Genomic DNA, 20,822 nt, shown 5'->3' with positions numbered 1-20,822 from the left:
TGCTTGTAAATACAGAGCTTGAGGGGAAACCAAAACAGTAAGTGTCTTTTGTATATATAAACCCTACTTTGACCAAATTGGCTGTCACAGCCATTTTAGGGTTTGTCTTCCTGCATCATTATAACAACATTGGCATGGGTCTTGCAATTGACCATTTATTTAACTAATTATTGAAAATCATACGATAATTGATTATTGATGCATAATTTATATGGCCATTGAAAAATATCTGGCACAGCACCCAGAGACTCCTAACCTTTTTTAGCCTCTGACATATCAATGAACTTATCAGAACACACATATGACATTCATGGGCCCTGGGCTCTTATGTTATTGCTGTCCTTTCCTTCACTAAAAAAAAAAAAAAAAAAAAAAAAAAAAAAAGAAGAAGAAGTAAAATAATTTAGTAGATTTTCATGAGTCCTAAAATTTTCATTTTTTTCCTGAGGGGTGAAAAAATTTGAAAACATTTTCTTTTACCCTGAAAGGGTTTTTGGTGGTGGTGTTGTTTAAAAAAAAAAAAAGGAATCATTTTATAAATCTTAAAATATCATGGTACCTGAGCACAGTGCCTATCGTGCCTGATGGACAAGTCAGACCTGCGTACACCAAATTATTCATCCACTTTCCACCTCTCTTTGCCCTGACCCTGTTTCCATAGCGTCTGGTTCTGCATCTCTCTCCTACAGCCTGGTAGCCATGAACTTAGAAGCCATTCTTCCTCCTCCATTCAGCATGATATCCTTCTACCCGACAATCTTATTCTTTTCTGTGTGTTGGGGCGGGGGGAGGGTGTACCTCCTCAGAAGAAAACACGGGTGTTAGGATAAACCAGGCACATCTTACTAGCACTTTTCAATAGCCACTTATTACTCAACTAGTACAGTAGTGAGTACAGTGGTTGAGTAATAAGTGGCTATTGAAAAGTATTTCCTTGATTGGTGAGTCTTTCATTTGTTGTTTTTAATCTAAAATTTTTACTATGCTATGCTTTAATGTTTTACTTTGCTATGTCTTGTTATCAATTTCCATTTATCAGTTATACTTTATAATCTTGAATCTTTTATAACTAGTATGAAAAAATTTTAACTTCTAATTAGGACCTCAGATTTGGTTGTTATGTCTCCCATGGTTTGCAGATTCTCCATTTTGGTATCTATTTTCAGAATCTTTTCACTTCCTTATTCATTTTCTCAAATTTTTTATTTTTTTAATGTACACTTGGTTTCATTGATTACATTTTCCGAAACTTTAATTTTTCTGTTTACTAATTCTAATAATTATTTAAATTATTATAATTTCCCTCTCTTTCACTTCACATTTATTCTAGCCCAATTTTATTTAATATATTTAACTTATTAATATATAAATATATGTACATATATATACACATAAGTCATCCTTTTTCTAAGGTATCTTCTGTTTTGTTTATCTCTTTTCCAGATAATGTTCACACTTTTAAAAGGCACATTATATTTGGCATCTTCCTATAGAACAGGAAATACCAACATAGTTAAAATTTTATATCTCCAAAATGAGTTTTATTCAAGTTATTGTTTTCAATATTCTTGAAAGTTATCTGTATCATTTAGCATAATACCCATTTAGACAAATTGTGCATTGTCTTTATTATCATTATACGAAAATTCCATTTCTATTATTGATTATATCTGAGCCAATCACAGACTAATTAATAAACTAAAATGCGTGTTGCTTTCTTAAAAAATGTATTTGAAATATGGCATTTATATGGTGCAGTGATTGCAAATATATAGGTGAACTGTTTGCAACTTAAATGCAAAACGTTTTTAGGCTGACCCAGGATGGTCCACCTTTTCTTGAATCGTGTTCCAAGAGGAATTGCACATAATGTGGAAACAATGTAGTAGCAATGGTACAATAAAGCTTTTTAAAAATAGCTCCAGCATATTGTCCCATTGTGTAAGAACTTTTCCTTGCATTTGTCAAAACACATTTTGGTCTTCCCTGGACTGTAAAATGTATATACCTTTTTAAAGAACATCAGAAGAATTTATAGATACCAATACATCCAAGATGTATTATTAGTATAATTTCATAACACCCATTTCAACAGAATTCAGGAAATGGAAAAATGAACTTCTTTTGATCACTTTTTGTATTTCTGTAATGGATTTGCTTTCCTTCCATCTACTTTATAATCTTTCAATACCCATATAAGTTAGAATTAAGTTTTGGCTCATATTGTATATATGGATAAAATCATATACTTCAATGAATATAAGAATCACCTGAGAAATTTGTTAGAAATGTAGGTGCTGGGTCCAGCATCAAATCTACTGAATCAGAGTTTCTAGGAGGAGGGCCAAGGATTCAATATTCTAACAAGCTCCAAAGGTGATTCTGTGCCTACCAAAGTTTGAAGACTAACGCTTTAAAAGTCACTAAATTGGTAAATTAAATGTTAAGACTAAAGCTTCTTTCCTGATTCTTAAATAGCACAAGTTAAAAACACAGACATAAAATGAAGGGGTACTGGACGTGGATATTTTGTAGGTTCTTTCTTTGGAAAAAAAGGTGGTGGCCTAAAACGGAAAATGGATTTGTTTGGTTTGGGGTGTTGTAAAAATAAATCTAGAAGGTTAATTCAAGACAATTACAGAAGTCTGAAAATTTTTCCATAAGATATTCCAAAGCTACTTGAAATGGTAATAAGCTATGTTATTCGCAGAAGAAAATTCAAGAATGTTTTGATCATTTATCCAATTTTTGGAGACTCCTGTCATATCCATTTAACTGATTATGTAAGTTGACTAATAAACAGTTCTTCGGATGAGAGCTTAGCAAATGCTCCTTAGCAAAGAAGAGTAAGCATAGGCTGACATGCTAAGACACGTAATTACATGCTAGATATTTGAAAGCTTGTTTTTGTCCTAACCCCATCATTAAATGCTTTTTCCCCCCTGAAGGTCTGAGAGCTAAAATTGTCATAGGTGGTAATCAATTCAGAGGATTAGCATTGGCCGAACCTCAAAATGACTAAAATGCTAATCTCCATATACAGAAATTTTACATGCCAACAATAGACAAATGTCTACTTAATGAGACATTCGCTCACCTAACTCAATTAAGATGACAGAATTAAGACTGCTTCATGGAATTTGTTGTAAAGAAATCTCCATAAAACTACAGTTAGGTTTCTCATGTAGAAAACACTCTGAGAATAAATAAATCTCCTGGTCTATGTTCAGAGTAGCTCACCTGGGGATAATGGCTGTGAGAGTGGCATAAGATTCAGAAGAATGAAAACAAACCAAAAGAAACATCCAAAAATCTATCAAAGCCTAGATCTGGTAGATGTGTATAGGGTTGACAAAAAATACACAGCACCTACTTATGTTTGAATTTTAGATAAATGACAAATAATTTTTCAGTGTAAGTATATTCCTAACATACAATATAATGTATAATATAATCTTTGTAATATTATTTTTGAGACATTAAATATACGGATATTTGATTGTTTATCTAACATTCTAATTTAACTGGGCACCATGTGTATAATTGTTAAGTCTAACAACCTTATGTACAAGTTACTTTGCACAACCCTCCACATTTCAAGGAAAGAATGCGTAATAGCCATGATTATTTTAGTAACTTTTAAAAGCACTGCTATTTATATCTTACTAAATTTTAAAACTACCTTTTCCATTTTGATTCTCTTTTTGTGTCTTATTTATATACATTGTCAAATGAAATATATTAGTCAGTTGAAATTGGAATGGAAATGAATGAGGTTCAAAAGACGGGTCAATAAGGTGGATCAGAAGAGGGAAAATGTGGTGAATAGCCTCTTCAAGAGACCTCCACCTACCACAGAGTAGTTGCTTAATAAATAATTATTTGAATGAACCAGTGAACAGGTAGTGAAAATTAAATCTTTCTTCTGCTACTCTTTAAACCAGAAACACTTCAAAGTTATGGTTATCTAATTGGACAAGACTTTTTGGGTTTTTATATCCCAGAAAACTCTGATTCACTATAGAGTTAATGAAAGCATCTAAACATATCACCTTAGTGCATAATTTACAGACCTTTCCAATGTTTCATATTATACAACCATTCTCTAGAGTCTTGCTACACAAAGTGTGGTCCAAAAACCATCAGCCTCACCTGCGAGTTTATAAGAGCTGAATCTGACAATCTCTATTCAGAATTTGCATGTTAGAAAGAGCCCCATAAAATGGAAGCATGTTTTAAAATTATGGCTAGGTAAACATAATTCACAAACCATTTTTTTATTTTTTAATGTGTGGGCAGTTCAGCCTTGCAAAACAAAGCTGTAAATGAATCCCACCAGCTCATAAGTTCTAAATCAATTCACAGTTCTTCCAGAAGATAAGTAGCTTAGAAAATAGAGCTGTCCCATGATTTAATACTCACACAATTAGGATTAGGAAAAGTTTGCACTATGGTTAAAGGAATGTCATTATTTTTCAGGGAATCTTCAATCTTTAAGACAAAGTTAAACAAATCATTAATGGTTATTGTCAATCTGGTATGTTGTATAACAACCCCTTTGAAGAGTTTAGGGCATTCCCCCACAGAAGAAAAGCACACATGTGTGTGTGTGTATATATATATATTCAGAATTTTTCATGAAGTTTTTAAAGATTGGTGGAACCCCCTGAAACCAAATCAGTGAACCCTAAATATTCGTTGAGTAAATTTAATTCTGTCTTCTACACAGAGCTGGGGTGTTGTTGTTATTGCTGTTTTCATAGCACAGTTTCCACAACTCTCCTTTTACCCTATAAAATTGATCGATGGGTAAAGGATGGGTGAACTGACCGGGGCAAATGAGCATTGTCACACTCAAAGAATCTGATTTTTCATGTAACTGAAGCTTATCCACATGCTCATTACTAAGGAGGTCTTCTTTTTCTAAGTAAAATTGCTTTTATGTGAAGAATCCTTAAAACATGAAGGTAATTTTAGCAACTGTCCTTTCTTTACCTCAGCTGGCCTGGGAGTGGAAGTTTCAGTCAGGAGCATTAGAAACACGGCTTCGCCCCAAGTCCCCACTACTTTTCATGCAGTTCCATATAGCCTGGAACACCTTATTAGCAATACCACAGAGGCCTTCACCAGAAGAACTACTGACAACTACAGCCAAAACAGCAGCCAGAGGCAGCCCCCCAGTCTGCAGGCGACTGGAAGTGCAGAGACGTCTTGGGTTCCCTGGACTACTCGGCCCTTCTCCAGCACCACCCAACAGGTAAGGGGTTAAGGGGTGTGGAGTGTGGTTTGTGATGGTCTCAGAAAGCCCATGGCTTGAAAAGACTTGCTTTACTAGAAATGTGGCCACTTGAGTTGGTGATTAGGTACTCTGTGTCCTAGTTGCTAATTGTCCATGAGTGCATTTGGTGAATGAGAGAATCTTTGAAATAGAATGAAAATCTCCACATCTTTATAAGATGAAGATAATTAGGCCACCATGTCAGAACTGCACTCCCATAGGCTGGCCACATTTCTGAACCAAAGCCAAGGTTCATATTCTTGGGCGTAACCTAAAACCAGGAAGCAGAAATTGAAATCAGTACCTTACAGGTCCCCCTGCATATGTGTCACAATCATTTATGTTCAAAGCAATGGAAGGTTTAGGAATCCCTATGATTGATCTGTAGACATGGTCAAGGTAAGCTAAGGCTTATACCAATTCCATATCAACATCCACAGGACAGATCGATCAAATGGCTAAGGAGCAGCAATGGCACGATCAGAGTCTGTTGGCAAAGTGTTTCTGTTTCTAGTGTTCATCTCTTTGGTTTTGCTTTCCACTCAGGATGTTAGGCCACCATTTTAGGCAATAACTGTAATTAAGGCAAATCCAACAAGCTAAGGTTTCATTTGGCAGTACCTAGTTGTTTCCTAATAAGCAACCCCCAAAATTTACCGAAAGTAAAATTCCCACACTGTGCATATGACTTAGCACTCACTTCAGTGCTCTGGTTTCTTTCACTCTGTGCAGAATTTAATATTGCATGTGCTTCCCAGATAGTGAACACATACTTCATTATTGATCACAAAACAAATACAGCCATTGAACAGCTCTTGGCACCTTATTTTTATCTCTACTCTTCCTTTACTATAAATGTTCCCTGCGATCTAGCTCTTCCCTTGCCCCTGAATAGAAGTTAGAAAGGCCTCATAACTTTTCTGGACACTCCTTACATCACTTTAAAATTCAACGCTCACTCTCAATCCATTAACAAAAAAATACCCATTTCAGGAAATAACCCAAACCCTAAATTCAATTTAAATGTTAGCTTCTCCTCTCCCATCACTCATCATCAGGTTGGGCTTGAAGTAGGGAAAGGGAACATGTCCAAATTCTCTCACTCCCCACCTGGCTTTTTACCCATCTATCCTAGTTTAATCATTATGGTTTCAGGTCTACTTGGGCTTGGAAAGTGGGGAAGGAAGACAGAGCAGGAAATGGGAGCAGGAGAGCTGGTATTTATGGACGCCATCAGAAACTGGCACTGTGCTCTCCTTAAACCTCCAAATCCTCCGCTCTTTCAACCACTGATGTCAGTGAGAGTCGCCACTTACTTTTTTTTATTATGATTAGTTTCAGGTGTATAAAATAATGTAATAGTTAGACATTTACACCCCTCACAAAGTGACAAACCCCCTCTTCCAAACTACTACGCTTCTGATATTTATATAGCTGTTACAGTTCCACTGACTCTTCTTAAGCTGTACTCCACATCCCATGACTACACATATATTAAATTATAGTTGCCATTGATTATTATTCAGCTTCAGGTGTACAGTGCAATGGTCACCACTTTTGAAATGGAATGCTTCTTGGTGGAGTACCTCATTTTGGCAAAATGTGCCTCAGCCAAAACTACATTCTAACATCAGTTTATAAGAGTATTCACTTACATGTGAACTTAAATATAGTATATATTTATTTTTTCTATACTGATTGGTATATATATATATATATATATATATATGCATCAAATAAGAAACATACTGAATAAAAACTACAATAGAAACATGTCAGCCTGAGCACTAAAGTGTTGCCTTTTAGAAAAAACAAATTTTCTTATTTTTGTCCAGGTTTGAGCATTGTGAAATAATGGTCAAACCAAGTGATGGCGCCCAGAGGTAGCCAGGCTCTACTGAGATGAGCAAAGATAACTAGCTCTAGCGTGGGGTTGCAGGCATGCCATCACTTGGGCCCACCAGCCCCTGGGCCTACCCAGTGCTGTGTTACAGAGCTCAACTTATCCAGCCCAGAACTGGGTTTGCAGGCTCCGGGTCATGGCACATACACTGCGGGTTTTGTTTGTTGATTTATTTTTTAGCCCTTTTCTAAAATGAAATCCACTGCAATGTTTATGAGCTCCCAGACAGGGAACCGGAATGACTATGCAACTATCTCATGTTCCAGTTTTTCTTGAATCTCAGGCAAAATCTTCACTCCGTCTGAGAAGCTGAGTGTGTAGAAGCCATGCTCTTTCCAGAGGCACGTTCTAAAACTGCAGTTTTCTGTGACTCTGATACCTCAGCCAAGGCGTGCATGCTAGGTCATTATTTGATTTAGTGAAAGCATTTACTTTATAATAGTCTATTAGAAACAGTGAGGTTAGATAGTTTGAAAAGTGAGTCACTCAGGAGGTAAAATACCTGTCCTTTGAAGGTGATTTTGAAAGGTACTCTACCTCAATACTCAGAAGGGTTATATAAGGAAGAATAAAATCATTCAACTTAGTTGCTTAGAATTGTGTAAAAAGAAATTTTCTGTGTGTCAGTTGTTTTCTTTATCAGATAGCACCTGGTGTGTGAGGATTTGGGGTTGGTTTAGTATATTTGGGCCATGAGGTGGGATAAGCTGTTAGTGGGTGATGCCAGGAAAACTCTGAGAGCCTTTGGAAGGCAGGGATCCAACTCTTGATGGGAAGGGCTGCAAAGTCACCATACAACGGGGCACACACACACACCTCTACATGCACACCTAGTCACATTCTCTTATGTAGAGTTCTAGTTAATGAAGGTAAATGCCAAGGAGAATATAATTTGGAACCCAGCAATCACTCACTAATGCTACTGCAAAGTTGTCCAAAGCTGACTCTTTTTGTAGCAGAATTTTCCTTACCTTTCTTTTTTCACCTGTTTCCTCACATCTTCACCTGACAGTGTGAGGGGGTCTATCTTTGGTAGCTCTCTCTTTCTCTCTTTGTCTCTCTCCCCCTGGATGTGAATTAAATGAATTAACATATATTGTGTGCCTAGAGCAGTGCCTGGAAAATAGAGTTTAATTACTGTTAGCTGCTGCTGTTATTATTGTTACCATTATAAAAGTACTATGTGGCTGTGTGTGTATTACAAGGACAAAGTTGGTGGAACATGTCTATAATATAAGTCAGGAAATACCTAAATCAGTGGTTCTCAAAATAGAACCCCAAACCTAGAACTTGTTAGAAATGCAACCCTTGGGCCCTACCTTCGACCTACGGAATCAGAAACTCTGGTTTAGGGCCCCGGCAACCCATGTTGTAATAAGTTCTCCACGTCACACTGAGGCACTGTGTAGTTAGAGAACCGCCGATCGAGATAAATATGGTCCCCGACCCACCATATCTCCTCCATGGACTTCTAAATTTCCCACCATGATGGCACTTTTGTGCTTTAGGTTTTAAGGGGGTAAGAAATGCAGTGCTATATCTAACTAATCAAGTAGCAGAAATTACTTTATCTAATTACAGCCTCCTGCTGTTACTTTGCACAGTGTACATTCTTTAAGGAATGGGTGGAGCCTGGGATGATAAGGAACCCCCAGGTGTTTGTGCTAACTAGAAATAGGTGTTTCTAGGCACAGAGTTCCACCAGGAATGCACAAACCTTGGTGCTGGAATGTGGGCTGGATTCCAGCCCCCATGCACATCTTCACCCAGGCATGCCCATGTACCACCTACACGAATATGCCATGTCCTGTGCATGGGCCCTGTTGCAGACCAAGCCAAAGGGAGGTGTCAGAAATGTGCCCTGCATACAATAGCCATTCCCTATGGGCAAAGTGAGACAGGCCAGGCTGAAGCAGTGGGAAGTCAATCTGTGGTGGTATCTGAACGATGGGGCAGGAGAAAGAGTTAAATGTGGAGAAGTGGCCTCTAACGGGGGAGGGGAGTCTCTGAACTTCACATTAGCTTCAAAACTTGACCCACCTCCATCTATTGTTTGATCAGGAGACTCTCAAGAGATTTAATCTGGATCTCCTCTTAGTCATGTGACTGTGGTGGAGATGGTTGACACAGTGATGAAGAGCTAGGGGTCTGGGGTCAGAGAAACCCGATTTAATCCTAGTGATGCCGTCCAGTTACTCAGTGCAAGGCATACTTGCTTCCTCTTTAAAATAATAATTAAAGGTACTCCATCTGCCTCATAAATCAGTTGTGAGGATTAAAATCTGATTAAGCAAAGTGCTTAGTATATTGGCCATACAGGACAAGTATTTAATACTGTTAGCAATTAATATTATACTCACTTCTCCTTGTTTTTGCTCCATCATTCCTGCCCCATCAACTTCACAGGGTAATTGTAAGAACCAGATGAGTAACATTATTACATGAAAATGCTTTGAGAGGGATAAATGTTGAACATGGCTGGTTCTGAGTCTGCTAAACATCCCTAAATCTTGTTTGGAGGTACACCTCCTTCTTCCCTTCCACGCCCTGCCCCAGTCCTGGCCTGGGAGAGGGATTGCATTTCCTCAATTCATGAATAGCCATTGTGGTGCTGGTCTGGGTTTAACAGTTCTGGGCTTCCTTCCATTTGGCCTTTAAAGAGGTCACAGCCCAATGTGAGCCTCCAAATAAGTGACAAGGCAAATGCAGAAACTCCCCACCCCCTCAAGTCTGGGGCAGCCTCCTTGATTGTGTTACTTAGGTTATATGGGGTGTGGGGGCTCTCCCCACTGCCACCACTGTTCTGTGACCAGAAACAAAGATGGGACAGTATTCCCCTTTACTAAGACAGACAGACACCTGGGAGAAGTGCAAAGATGTAGCAAAACAAACAAACAGAAAAACCTTAGTCATTCCTCATGAACAAGTACTCTTAGTTTATCTACAAATAGGATAAAATCATAAGCAGATTCTGAGACAGCTGACAGTGCACAGAGGCCATGCAAGGGAGTAATATATCATGGAAGGGATGTGTTTCTAAGACCCTAACATATAGTTAGCATCATTCAATCCTAATTTGGACAAAGGACTGTAGTTTTCTTGCCAAGTGGATTACCATGTGCCGGTAGCATAATACAGTTTAAAATTCACTGGACCCTCTTTAGTTTTAAAATCTCAAGGATTTTCAAGGAAAGCCCTGCTAGAGACACATAACCTGAATCTAATCACAAGGAAACGTTGGGCACATGCAAATGGAGGAAGAAACTATATAAATAACCAACCCGTATCATTCAGAAAGGTCAATGTCATAAAGATTATTTTAAAAGGCTGAGAAATTGTTCCAGATTAAAGATTAAGAGACCGGACAACTAAATGCAATACAGGATTCTGGGCTGGATCCTTAGTAGAGGGAAAAAAAAATGCTAAAAGGACATTATTGAGATGATTGACAAAATTGAAATATGGATTGTGGATTAAAGCATTATGAATTATATATCAATCTTGAATTTCCTGAATTTGATAACTTCACTGAGATTACACATTTAATTCAGGATATGTGCAGGCTACTCTGAAATGGTTCAGGTAAAAACAGTATATATGGAGAGAAGGAGAGAGTAATAAAACAAATGTGTCAGAATATTAAAAAAAAACCAAAAAACTAGTGGGTCTGCATAAAGGTATATGGAAGTACTCCATATACAGTTCCTCACCTTATTTGTAAGTTTGTAATTACTTCAAAATTTAAAAATAAACTGTAAAAAATGAAGAATAGTTTGCTGAAGGGCTTTAAACGGGTAGAATCTAAGGGTTACTGCTGAAATAGAGACAGACCAGTGGCTTCTTCAAGGACCAGAGGAGAGAACGTGAGGCAGGAGGAGAATAAACACTGTGAGAGATGATGAATTTGCAAGAAAAAGCAGTAAAGCTAAGGTCAGCACTGGCAGAAGATAAGATAAAGAAACTCTGGAAGAGACTGCTCAGTACTTTAAATCTCTGTAATTTACCCCAGCTACATTTCGGTTGCACCCTCCTCTTCCACTCACAGAATAACAGCTCTGAAACCCAGTTATTGTGAAGTATGGTGAAAAGTAATTGAAAGGGGAAATGCTGTAAATTCCAGGAGTCGTCTTTGAAGTAAAAATCCTTTCCATTCTTCCCACACTTTCGGGGAGCTGGCAACAGAATACTACCATTGCTAAATCCAGATGACATGCCCACTGGAGAACCTAGTATTTGGGAGGTACATAGGAAGCACCCGTTTTTTTATCAGAATTCTTCTGATTTGGATCTCTAATAGATCTGGACCAATGGGCACACCCCTCGTGCATAGTTTTGCGGGGTGCCTGGTCTTCATCTGTGCGTCTGTGAACATGTGTTTGCTCCTTTTTCTGTAAGACGATACTTCCAGCCCAGGACAACAGAGCTGTGCAGAGGATACTAAGAGTGTGTGTGCTTTGCTAAGAGTTTTGACCCTGGTCAAACTCTTTTTGACCCTGAATCCGGTGACATCCTGATTACTGGAGAAGGATTAGATCTTCTGTGGAGTCAGCATCTCTCCATTTGGAAAAGAGACTGCTTGGGCACTAGTTTATCCTACAGCTTAGGTGCTAGGTATCCTTGGATTCTGTGATGCTAATGGTTCCGGGTCTGCATTGGAGCAGCTGAAGAATACAAGTTTGTTTCAGATTTACAAATTCTTAGCCATGCCCTTGGTTAGTGGTGGGGGGGTGAATGTTTACTTTGTCAATATATAACTAGACATTGAGTCTCCACAGCCTGGGGACGTGGGGGAGATAATGAAGAGACATGACTTCTTCCTTCAAGAGGTTTATAATCTAGCTGATGTTTTTTATCATTAGATTTTTGAAAAACATGATAAGCTCTTTTGATCTTCCACTTTGATCACTGTCAGCCCCAACATTCAGGCAACTCCAAGATGCCCTGTGTCCGCCTCATCCAGCAGCGAAGGTGAGATAGGGAGCTGTGTGAAAGAAGCAGGCAGAAGAGGCGCCCAACAAGCCTCCATTTTTTTCACTTTTTTAAAGAAAAGTCTAAATCCAGATGTTTTTCACAACTAAAATCTGTTTTTCTCAACATTATCTACTTATTCCAACTTTTTAAAACAATGTTAAACTCACAGTCTAAAAGCTAGTAAAGGCACCTGTGCTGGCCAAAGAGCCCTTTGTTTGCGACATCCAGAGAATTCATGGGAAATAATATTCTAGCAATGTGATAGATAGAGAAAAAAAAAAGATAGAGTTTTTATCCTCCAGTCATCACTTTCGAAGGGAGATGAATAGGATGATCATTTTTTGTTTCTTTCTTTCTTCCTGCCTTAAAGCCATTATTAGCCAAACTATTAGATAGTTTATCTATCATCTTAGTGTTTGCATATTTGTGAAAATCGTGACCTAGCTCCTGAAATCACACTGTGTAACAGCCACTCACAGACAGACAGCCTCAATGGAAGCCTTAATGCCTCGACTCATTGTATATATGAGCACGCTCAGTTCCGAGGGTGAGGCAGCGGGGACTGAAAAGTGGGAATGAAGAAGAAACAGAGGCCTTTGAAATTGAAAAGGTGATTAGTTAACAGTCACATCTGGTTTTAAGTCATTCATCTGTGTATGATTAAAAGGCTATGACAAAAGCTATGCAAAGCCCATTTCCTCCAGATTTAAAAAAAAAAATGGTGGAGGGGAAGAAGGTGAGCAATTAGTGTAGAAAAAAATATCAGGAAACCTCAGAGATGCGTCTGAGAGAGATGCTGGAGCCTGCTGTTAGAGACATATCCAGTACACGCAACCCCTCCCTTCCAAGATTTAAAAAAATCCTGGCTTGGCCAAGAGTCAGAGCAGCGGTTAAATGTCATTCGTGCTGATCTACTGAAGAGAATCTCTTGGATACAGGATTGAAGGCAATAATAATTTGTTATCATTTGGATGTTCTCAGAAAGTCCATTCTCATCCGTGGACTTTGTCATGCTCTAGCATTACTGGGTGCTTAGCTTCCATGATTTATTGGTATTCATATACTATTAGTACTGCTAAAGATCATGGTATCTAATATTTGTTGAGCCCTTTAGCCAGGAACTGCATAATACATTCAATATAAACCTTCTCATGTAATCCTTGCAACCGCCTCTCAATTCCTTTTTATTTCCATTTTCCTGGAGACCTATGACATAGGAAGCCTGAAAGAGTCCTTGAAATAAGAAAATCCCAAAACAGTATCTCTAAACAGAAGAGGATGGTCACAGTCCTTTTTAAAAAACTGGTTATCAAAATTATTTTACCTTAAATTTTAATGCATCTCTTTTTAAATGCATGACACCTGCTGCAGGTTAAAATTTTGCCATAATTTACTATTGAGCCACTTCAAATTAAAACTTAGAATAATGGTTTTTAGTTGACTCATTCCCTGATTGCGAGGCATTCTTCTTTTTAAAATTATCTGGGGAAACGCACATGGGAGTTGTGTAACAAGAGTACTTCTTTTTCCTCAGAGGGAAAGGCATCAGAACTGGCCTGTTATCTAACATTTATTAAGTTTGTTGCTCGTTGATATTTTTTCCTTTAGCATCTGCACTTTATTTTTATTGAGAAATTATAAATATCAAAATATGCATATTATATCACATATAGATTATAGGCATTATATAACATATATGCATATATTATATATTACATCACCAATTTACTTGGCACATTCTAACATTGTTCAATACCTTCTAAATCACTTACATAGATTCGTATAACCAGAGATCTCAGTGAAATCTAAAAGAAAAAGAACAATATTATCAACTCTTTTTAGTATAAAGTGGTGTCTCAGGTTAAATTCAGGGTAGAAAGATTGACAATCTAAGACTGGAATTTTAGTAACTTTCTCATCAACTAGAGCAGGAAGGGTTGTTAAAAATAAACAAATAAACCAACAAATAAGAACAGATTTTTGGCTCCACCACAGGATTCCTCAGGTTGTTGTTGGGGCCTGTAATTTATATTTCTAGCAAGTTCTCAGATGATGCTAATGCCGCCCTTTGAGAATCACTGTTCTAAGGTTACTACCTCCTTCCCCTTTTTCCTTTTTCTCCTTTAATCTTCCCTCCCACACTTATCTTGTCCCACCATTTCTCTTCTAAACCAATCTTCTGTGCTTTCTATTCCTTTGCCCTTCCCTTTTTTCCCCTCTTCTCTTTCCCTTCTTTTCTTCCAGATATTTGAGGCGTCCAGATGGAACATGGTTAGAAGGACTTATTTAAAGTATTTATTCACATAACAATAGTTATCGAGCCAGTACAAAGATTCATTCATTCATTTATCTGTTCATTCAATAAATATTTGTTGAAACTCTACTTTTATGCCAAGGTCTATGTGAGAAGAAGACAAAGATGCTGCCCTAAGGGAATTGCCCATATGCCCTGGGAAGGCAAATACCCTCTTTCCCCAAAAATAAGACCTAGTTGGACAATCAGCTCTCATGCATCTTTTGGAGCAAAAATTAATATAAGACCCGGTCTTATTTTACTATAAGATAAGACCGGGTCTTATATAATATAATGTAATACAAGACCCGGTCTTATATTAATTTTTGCTCCAAAAGATGCATTAGAGCTGATGGTCCAGCTAGTTCTTATTTTCGGGGAAACACAGTAGTGCACAAACATAAATAAATAGTTTATTACCAAGTGTCATTAGTGCTCTGAATTAAACAAATGAGTTGCGGAGATGAAGAATAATAAAAGAGCAATTTTTCCTTTTATTATTGGCGCCAAAGGATGTGTTTAAGCTGAGACCTAAACATTAAGAGGAAGAGAGCCAAGCAGAGAACCTGGGGAAGAGTGGTTCAAGATGAAATAGCAGGCACAAAGGCCCTGGAGCAGGAAAAAGTCAGTTCCATGAGTGTGTCTCCAAAACCTAAACCAGAGCCTGGCACACAGTAGGTGTTCAGTCAGTATTTGCTGAATAAATAAGTGAATTTTTAGACCCAGGCCACTACAGCAGAGGAAGCAAGCAGGAGAGAGGTGAAGGGTGGGCAGAGGCCAGTTCATGAAGGACCAGATCATCAAGGTGAGGTGTTTGAATTAACCAATCAACTTTACCAACCCATTCTGCCCTCCCTTCATCCTTTTAACCTTCCCCACACGGAGCTCAAACTGAAGTAGCAGTTCTCAAAGTGTAGTCTCTGAACTCCTGATGACCAGCTGTATCATTCGACATCTAAGTTCTTAATGTGACAAGAGCCATGCTTTCACATTATGAATTCATAATTAATGAATACGTAAATTTTTAAAATTATTAATGAATTGCTATGACAATTTGTTTAAAAGGCAGCTGTTTGTTCACTCATATCTAATCAAAAGCAGCCCCACCCTTCCCATGCAGTCTGGGAAAAGTTTCGTAGTGGCAAAGAGAAAAGGTTGTCCCTTGAAGTTACTGAGTGACTGATCCCAAATTCCTGGAATGCAGTAACTTCTAAAGCAAATGCAGTGTCATTATGCAGGATAAATAGGCTCAAAAGAAGTTGAGGAATTCCAAACAAAGATGAGAACAAAGAAAAAAATGAATTGATTTATTTATACTTTGTACAGTAGTTTCAAATAAACTTGTAGAAAGATGATATCTGGCAGCCTTTCCCTGTCCCATACTGACTTGAGTCCATTACAATTCTGATTTCTGATATTAATATGTGCTTTTAAAAGGAAAAATGTAATCAGTAAAAGCCAGAATTTAAACTCTCCCTCATTGTTTAATAATACGTTAATACTTATGGATTATTTAGGACCCACTAATTATTTTGGGCCCTTTGCCTTAAGATTATCAACAACAACAAAAAAATTTCTGTGACTACTGGTCCCTTCCTTCATGTATGGCTACGGTGCTTCATATACACTGATATAAAAATACATAAAAGACAATACATGATTCCAAATGTATGTGTCTCTCTTTGATAGATCAAAAGTAAAATAATTGTACTTAAAGAAATCACTCCTTCTTTTCCAAATCCCTATTCCCAAGGGTATTATTAGCAGATCACTGTTATTAACAGAATTTGGAAGCATCTAAGCTACGTTGTTGTAAGGATATTTTGTTATTGCCTTATTTGATTAGTCCTACTCAAATTTTCCCATTTTGGTGCATTTTCCTGGACAAAAAGAAGGATTATAAGAAAGGATTGTTAGACAGTATGTTAAAAATAAAAAATAATTTAAAAATTAACTTACAGGGTACAGTAGGTTGTTGGCATATAGTGTTTAAAATAAAGATTTGGGACGCAGCGGGTTGGCTCAGTTGGTTAGAGCGTAGTGCTTATAACACCAACGTCACTGGTTCGATTTCCACACGGGCCAGTGAGCTGCATCCTCCACAACTAGAATGAAAACAATGGCTTGACTTGGAGCTGATGGGTCCTGGGAAAACACACTGTTCCCCAATATTCCCCAATAAAAATTAAAAAAATATATTTGGGGAAACCTGGAGGAGTTAGGATTTATCGAAGATTTCCTTGAAGAACAGAAGAGTAGTTAGTATCTTTGGGTGTGAAGATTCCAAATCTAAGGGGCAGTTTTTTGTTTTGTTTTTTAATGGCATGAATAACCACTCTCACCATCTTTTTTTTTTCTTTCTTTCTTTTTTTTTACTGGGGATTATTGGGGAACAGTGTGTTTCTCCAGGGCCCATCAGCTCCAAGTCGTTGTCTTTCAATAAAGTTGTGGAGGGCGCAGCTCAGCTCCAAGTCCAGTTGCCATTTTCAATCTTTAGTTGCAGGGGGCACAGCCCACCACACCATGCAGGAATTGAACCGACAACCTTGTTGAGAGCCAACTGAACCATCCGGCCTCCCTGAGGGGCAATTTTTTATTAGCAAATTTTATAAACCTCAGTTGAAAATACGAAGGATAGGGAGCAGAAGTTAGGAAAGCATGACATCTGTGATGGATGAATTTAAAAGAGAGCAAAACAGGTGATTTAAATGTAATCTGTTACTAGGCAAACTGACGCTTATACGGCACAGTAAAGTTTGCAAAGGTGCTTTAACATATGTGATCTTATTTTTCCTAATAGCTCTGGGAAGCATTTAGCATAAGTATTATTCCAGTTTTACAGGCAAGGAAACCACACTGTTTTCTGAAAATAGCAAGAAAAGAAAAAGGTAATGTTGAAATGAAATAAAGCTAGAGAGAGATCCAAGATGGGGCAGTATATAAACATTGTGCTTGTATCCTTCCCTGAACACATTAAAATAACAACTAAATTATAGAGAATCAACCTGGAGATCCATCTGAATTCTAGCCAAACCAAAGTCCTACGACTAAAAATGTAAAGAAGAAGCCACATCTCTGAAGGAGCGGAGGCACAGGATGGGCCCCAAACCTCTGTGTGGCAGCTGAGAATCAGGAGGGATATCTTAGCAACAGAGGTTCCCCTCAGAGGAGCAAGGGACCCCAGTCCCCCACACCAGATTCCCCAGCCCAGAATACTTGTACCAGGAAGAGAAGCCCCCACAACACCTACCTGTGAAAAACAGTGGGGATTCTGACCATCTGGATAAGACAGAAGGCTGCAGGAAACCCAGACGTCCTCTTAAGTGGCCCATCCACAGACACTCGCTGGTAGACAGACATCTTGGGTTCCAGCAGAAGATGGTGACTTGGGGGGCATCAGTGGCATACTGGGGCAGACTGAAGTGTGTGGCTTCACAGGGAGAACTGGAAGACAGTTGGCATTTTCCCTGTGTGGGGTCCTTCTCCCCTGTAGCCAGCAGGCAGGTGCCATTTATCCTGTGTTGAGCCTGCCCCCACCACAGCCAAATCTGAATCTGATTGGCCTGATGAGCTCTGCTGCTCCACCCTGCTGACTCCCCCAGTGCTGGAAGCACTTTCTCAATGAGCAGCCAGGCCCACCTGCATTGCACTCGGAAAATTATCTGATAGGTCCCCTACTGAGCAGCAACTGTCTTTGGTGTGCTCTGAGACTTTTGCTAAGTAACTACAGACTCAGCACTGGCACCAAACCAAAATTTACATTAATCTGGTAATTACAATTCTTCCCACTCTAGTGACTCATTGAGACCCTGCTCCACCCAACTTGCATACCACACACGGATCTATTAACAGTTGAACCTTAAAGGAGCTGGCAGGTGGCAGTGGGCCTTGAGGTATCCAGGCTTTTTGCAGAGCTACCCCAGGCTGGGCACTGGTGGCAGATGTCCTCGGTTTGTAGCATGGCCTCTCCCATGGGCCTCCAGGGTTAGCACAGGCAGCAAACAACTGTGGGTCCCTTTGTTGCTACTACCAGGTAGTCCCCAAACAGTCACAGGCATCAGGTGATCTGGGACTTTATCAAAGCCCCTCCCAAGAGGCCCCAGAACCAACATACTTGGAGGTTGGCTTCAAACAACAGCAGAGCACAACTAGCCCCACAAGTGGCACACACAAAGGGTGGTCTCAACAGGCACCAGAGCCTACTGGTGCAAAACCCACTCAGTGAGATAAGCCCCCCAGCACAGTAGGCAATAAGCTATGGACATGGCCAAACCCAACTACCTTAAGGGTCAGTCTCACCCACTGACATCCCAATCACAATCAAGCCTCAACTATAACAAGAAGGGACACACAACCCACACAAGGGACACTCCTGGGGCACCCAGAGCCAGTGACCAGGAAGACTGGGCCACTGGGTCCCAAAGGACACCTACTACATAAGGCCACCCGGCCAAGACTGGGAGACATAGCAAATCTACCCAATACATAGAAACAAACACAGAGAAGCAGCCAAAATTAGGAAACAAAGAAATACATCCAAAATGAAAGAACAGGAGAAAACTCCAGAAAAATAACTAAACAAAATGGAGGTAAGCAACCTACCAGACACAGAGTTCAAAACAATATTTATAAGGAACAAATGTTATAAGAAACTTAGTGAGAATATCAACAAAGAGATTTCAAGCATAAAAAAGGAAATAAAAACCATAAAAAAGAACCAGTCAGAAGTGGAGAATACAGTAACTGAAATGAAGAATGCACTAGAAGGAATCACCAGCAGACTAGATGAAGCAGAGGATCAAATCAGCAATTTGGAAGACAACGTAGCAGAAAAAACCCAAATGGAAAAGAAAAAAGAATCAAAAAAAAAAAAAAAATGAGAGTTTAAGAGACCTCTGGGACAACATCAAGCATAACAACATCACATCATATGGGGTACCAGAAGAAGAAGGGAGAAAGCAAAAAATTGAGAACCTATTTGAAACCATAATAACTGAAAACTTTCCTAACCTGGTGAAAGAAATAGACATACAAGTCCAGGAAGTGCAGAGTTCCAAACAAGATGAACCCAAACAGGCCCACACCTAGTCACATTATATTTAAAATCGCAAAGGTTAAAGACAAGGAAAGAATCCTAAAAGCAGCAAGAGACAGGCAACTAGTAAATTATAAGGGAGCTCCCATAATATTGTCAGTTGATTTCTCAACAAAAGCAGGCCAGAAGGGATTGGCACGAAATATTCAATGTAATGGAAAGTAAAGACCCACAACCAAGAGTACTCTACCCAGAAAGGTTATCATTTAAAATTTAAGGACAGATAAAGAGCTTCCTAAACAAGAACAAGCTAAAGGAGTTCATCACCACTAAGCCAGTATTACAAGAAATGTTAGAGGGACTTCTTTAAGATGGGGGGAAATAATCAAAATTATGAATAATAAAATGACAATAGCTATATATCTATCAACAATTATTTTCAATGTAAATGGATTAAATGCTCCAATCAAAAGACATAGGCTGAGTGGATAAGAAAACAACACCCTTACATATGCTGCCTACAAGAGATTCACTTCAGATTGAAAGACACACAGAGACAGAAAGTAAAGGGATGGAAAAAGATATTTCATGAAAATGGAAATAAACAAACAGAAAAAACTGGGGTAGTACTACTTATACCAGACAAAATAAACTTTAAAACAAAGACTATAGAAGAGTCTATGAAGGACCCAGTAATCCCACTTCAGGGTATTTATCTGAAGAAACCCACACCGCTACTTCCACGGGATGTGAGCATCCATATGTCCACTGCAGCACTGTTTACAATGGCTAAGATGTGGTGCCAACCTGGGTCCATCAATGCATAAATGGATAAAGAAGAGGTGGTGCATATATACAATGTAATATTGATCAGCCATGAAAGGGAATGGGTCCTTGCCATCTACTGTGTCATGGATGGACCTGGACAGTATTGTGCTGAGTGCAGTATATCAGACAGAGAAAGACAGACACAATGTATTATAATTTCACTTATAGTGGAACCTAAGAACAAAATTAACAAACAAAACAGAAACAAATTGATAGATACAGGGAATATTTTGATGGTTGCCAGATGGAAGGGGGTTGAGGGTATGGATGAGAAAAGGGGAAGGGATTAAGAAGTACAAATTTGTTGTTACAAAGTAGTTATGGGGATGTAGGGTATAGCATAAGGACCACAGTCAATAACATTGTAATAGCTATGTATGGTGTCAGATAAGTACTAGATTTGTTGGGGTGATAGATGGGAGGGGGTTGGGGGGCAGGGTGAAAAAGGTGACGGGATTAAGAAGTACAAATTGGTAGTTACAAATTAGTCATGGGGATGTAAAGTAAAGCATGG

General features: G+C 38.7%; 1 protein-coding gene across 1 annotated transcript in view; it reads left to right on the top strand.

The window, feature by feature from the left end:
• Window positions 1-20,822, top strand: part of PTPRB (protein tyrosine phosphatase receptor type B) — a 124,576-nt gene that overhangs the window by 8,592 nt on the left and 95,162 nt on the right. Inside the window, exon 3 of the mRNA XM_081060120.1 lies at window positions 5,001-5,257. Coding sequence (XP_080916246.1) covers window positions 5,001-5,257 — 257 coding nt within the window. The remainder of the gene's footprint in view (window positions 1-5,000; window positions 5,258-20,822) is intronic.

This window comes from Rhinolophus hipposideros (assembly GCF_964194185.1).
Source record: "Rhinolophus hipposideros genome assembly, chromosome: 9".
NCBI classification, from domain to species: domain Eukaryota; kingdom Metazoa; phylum Chordata; class Mammalia; order Chiroptera; family Rhinolophidae; genus Rhinolophus; species Rhinolophus hipposideros.
Note: the sequence above shows the minus strand (reverse complement) of the source record. Positions and strands in the feature narration are given on the sequence as shown.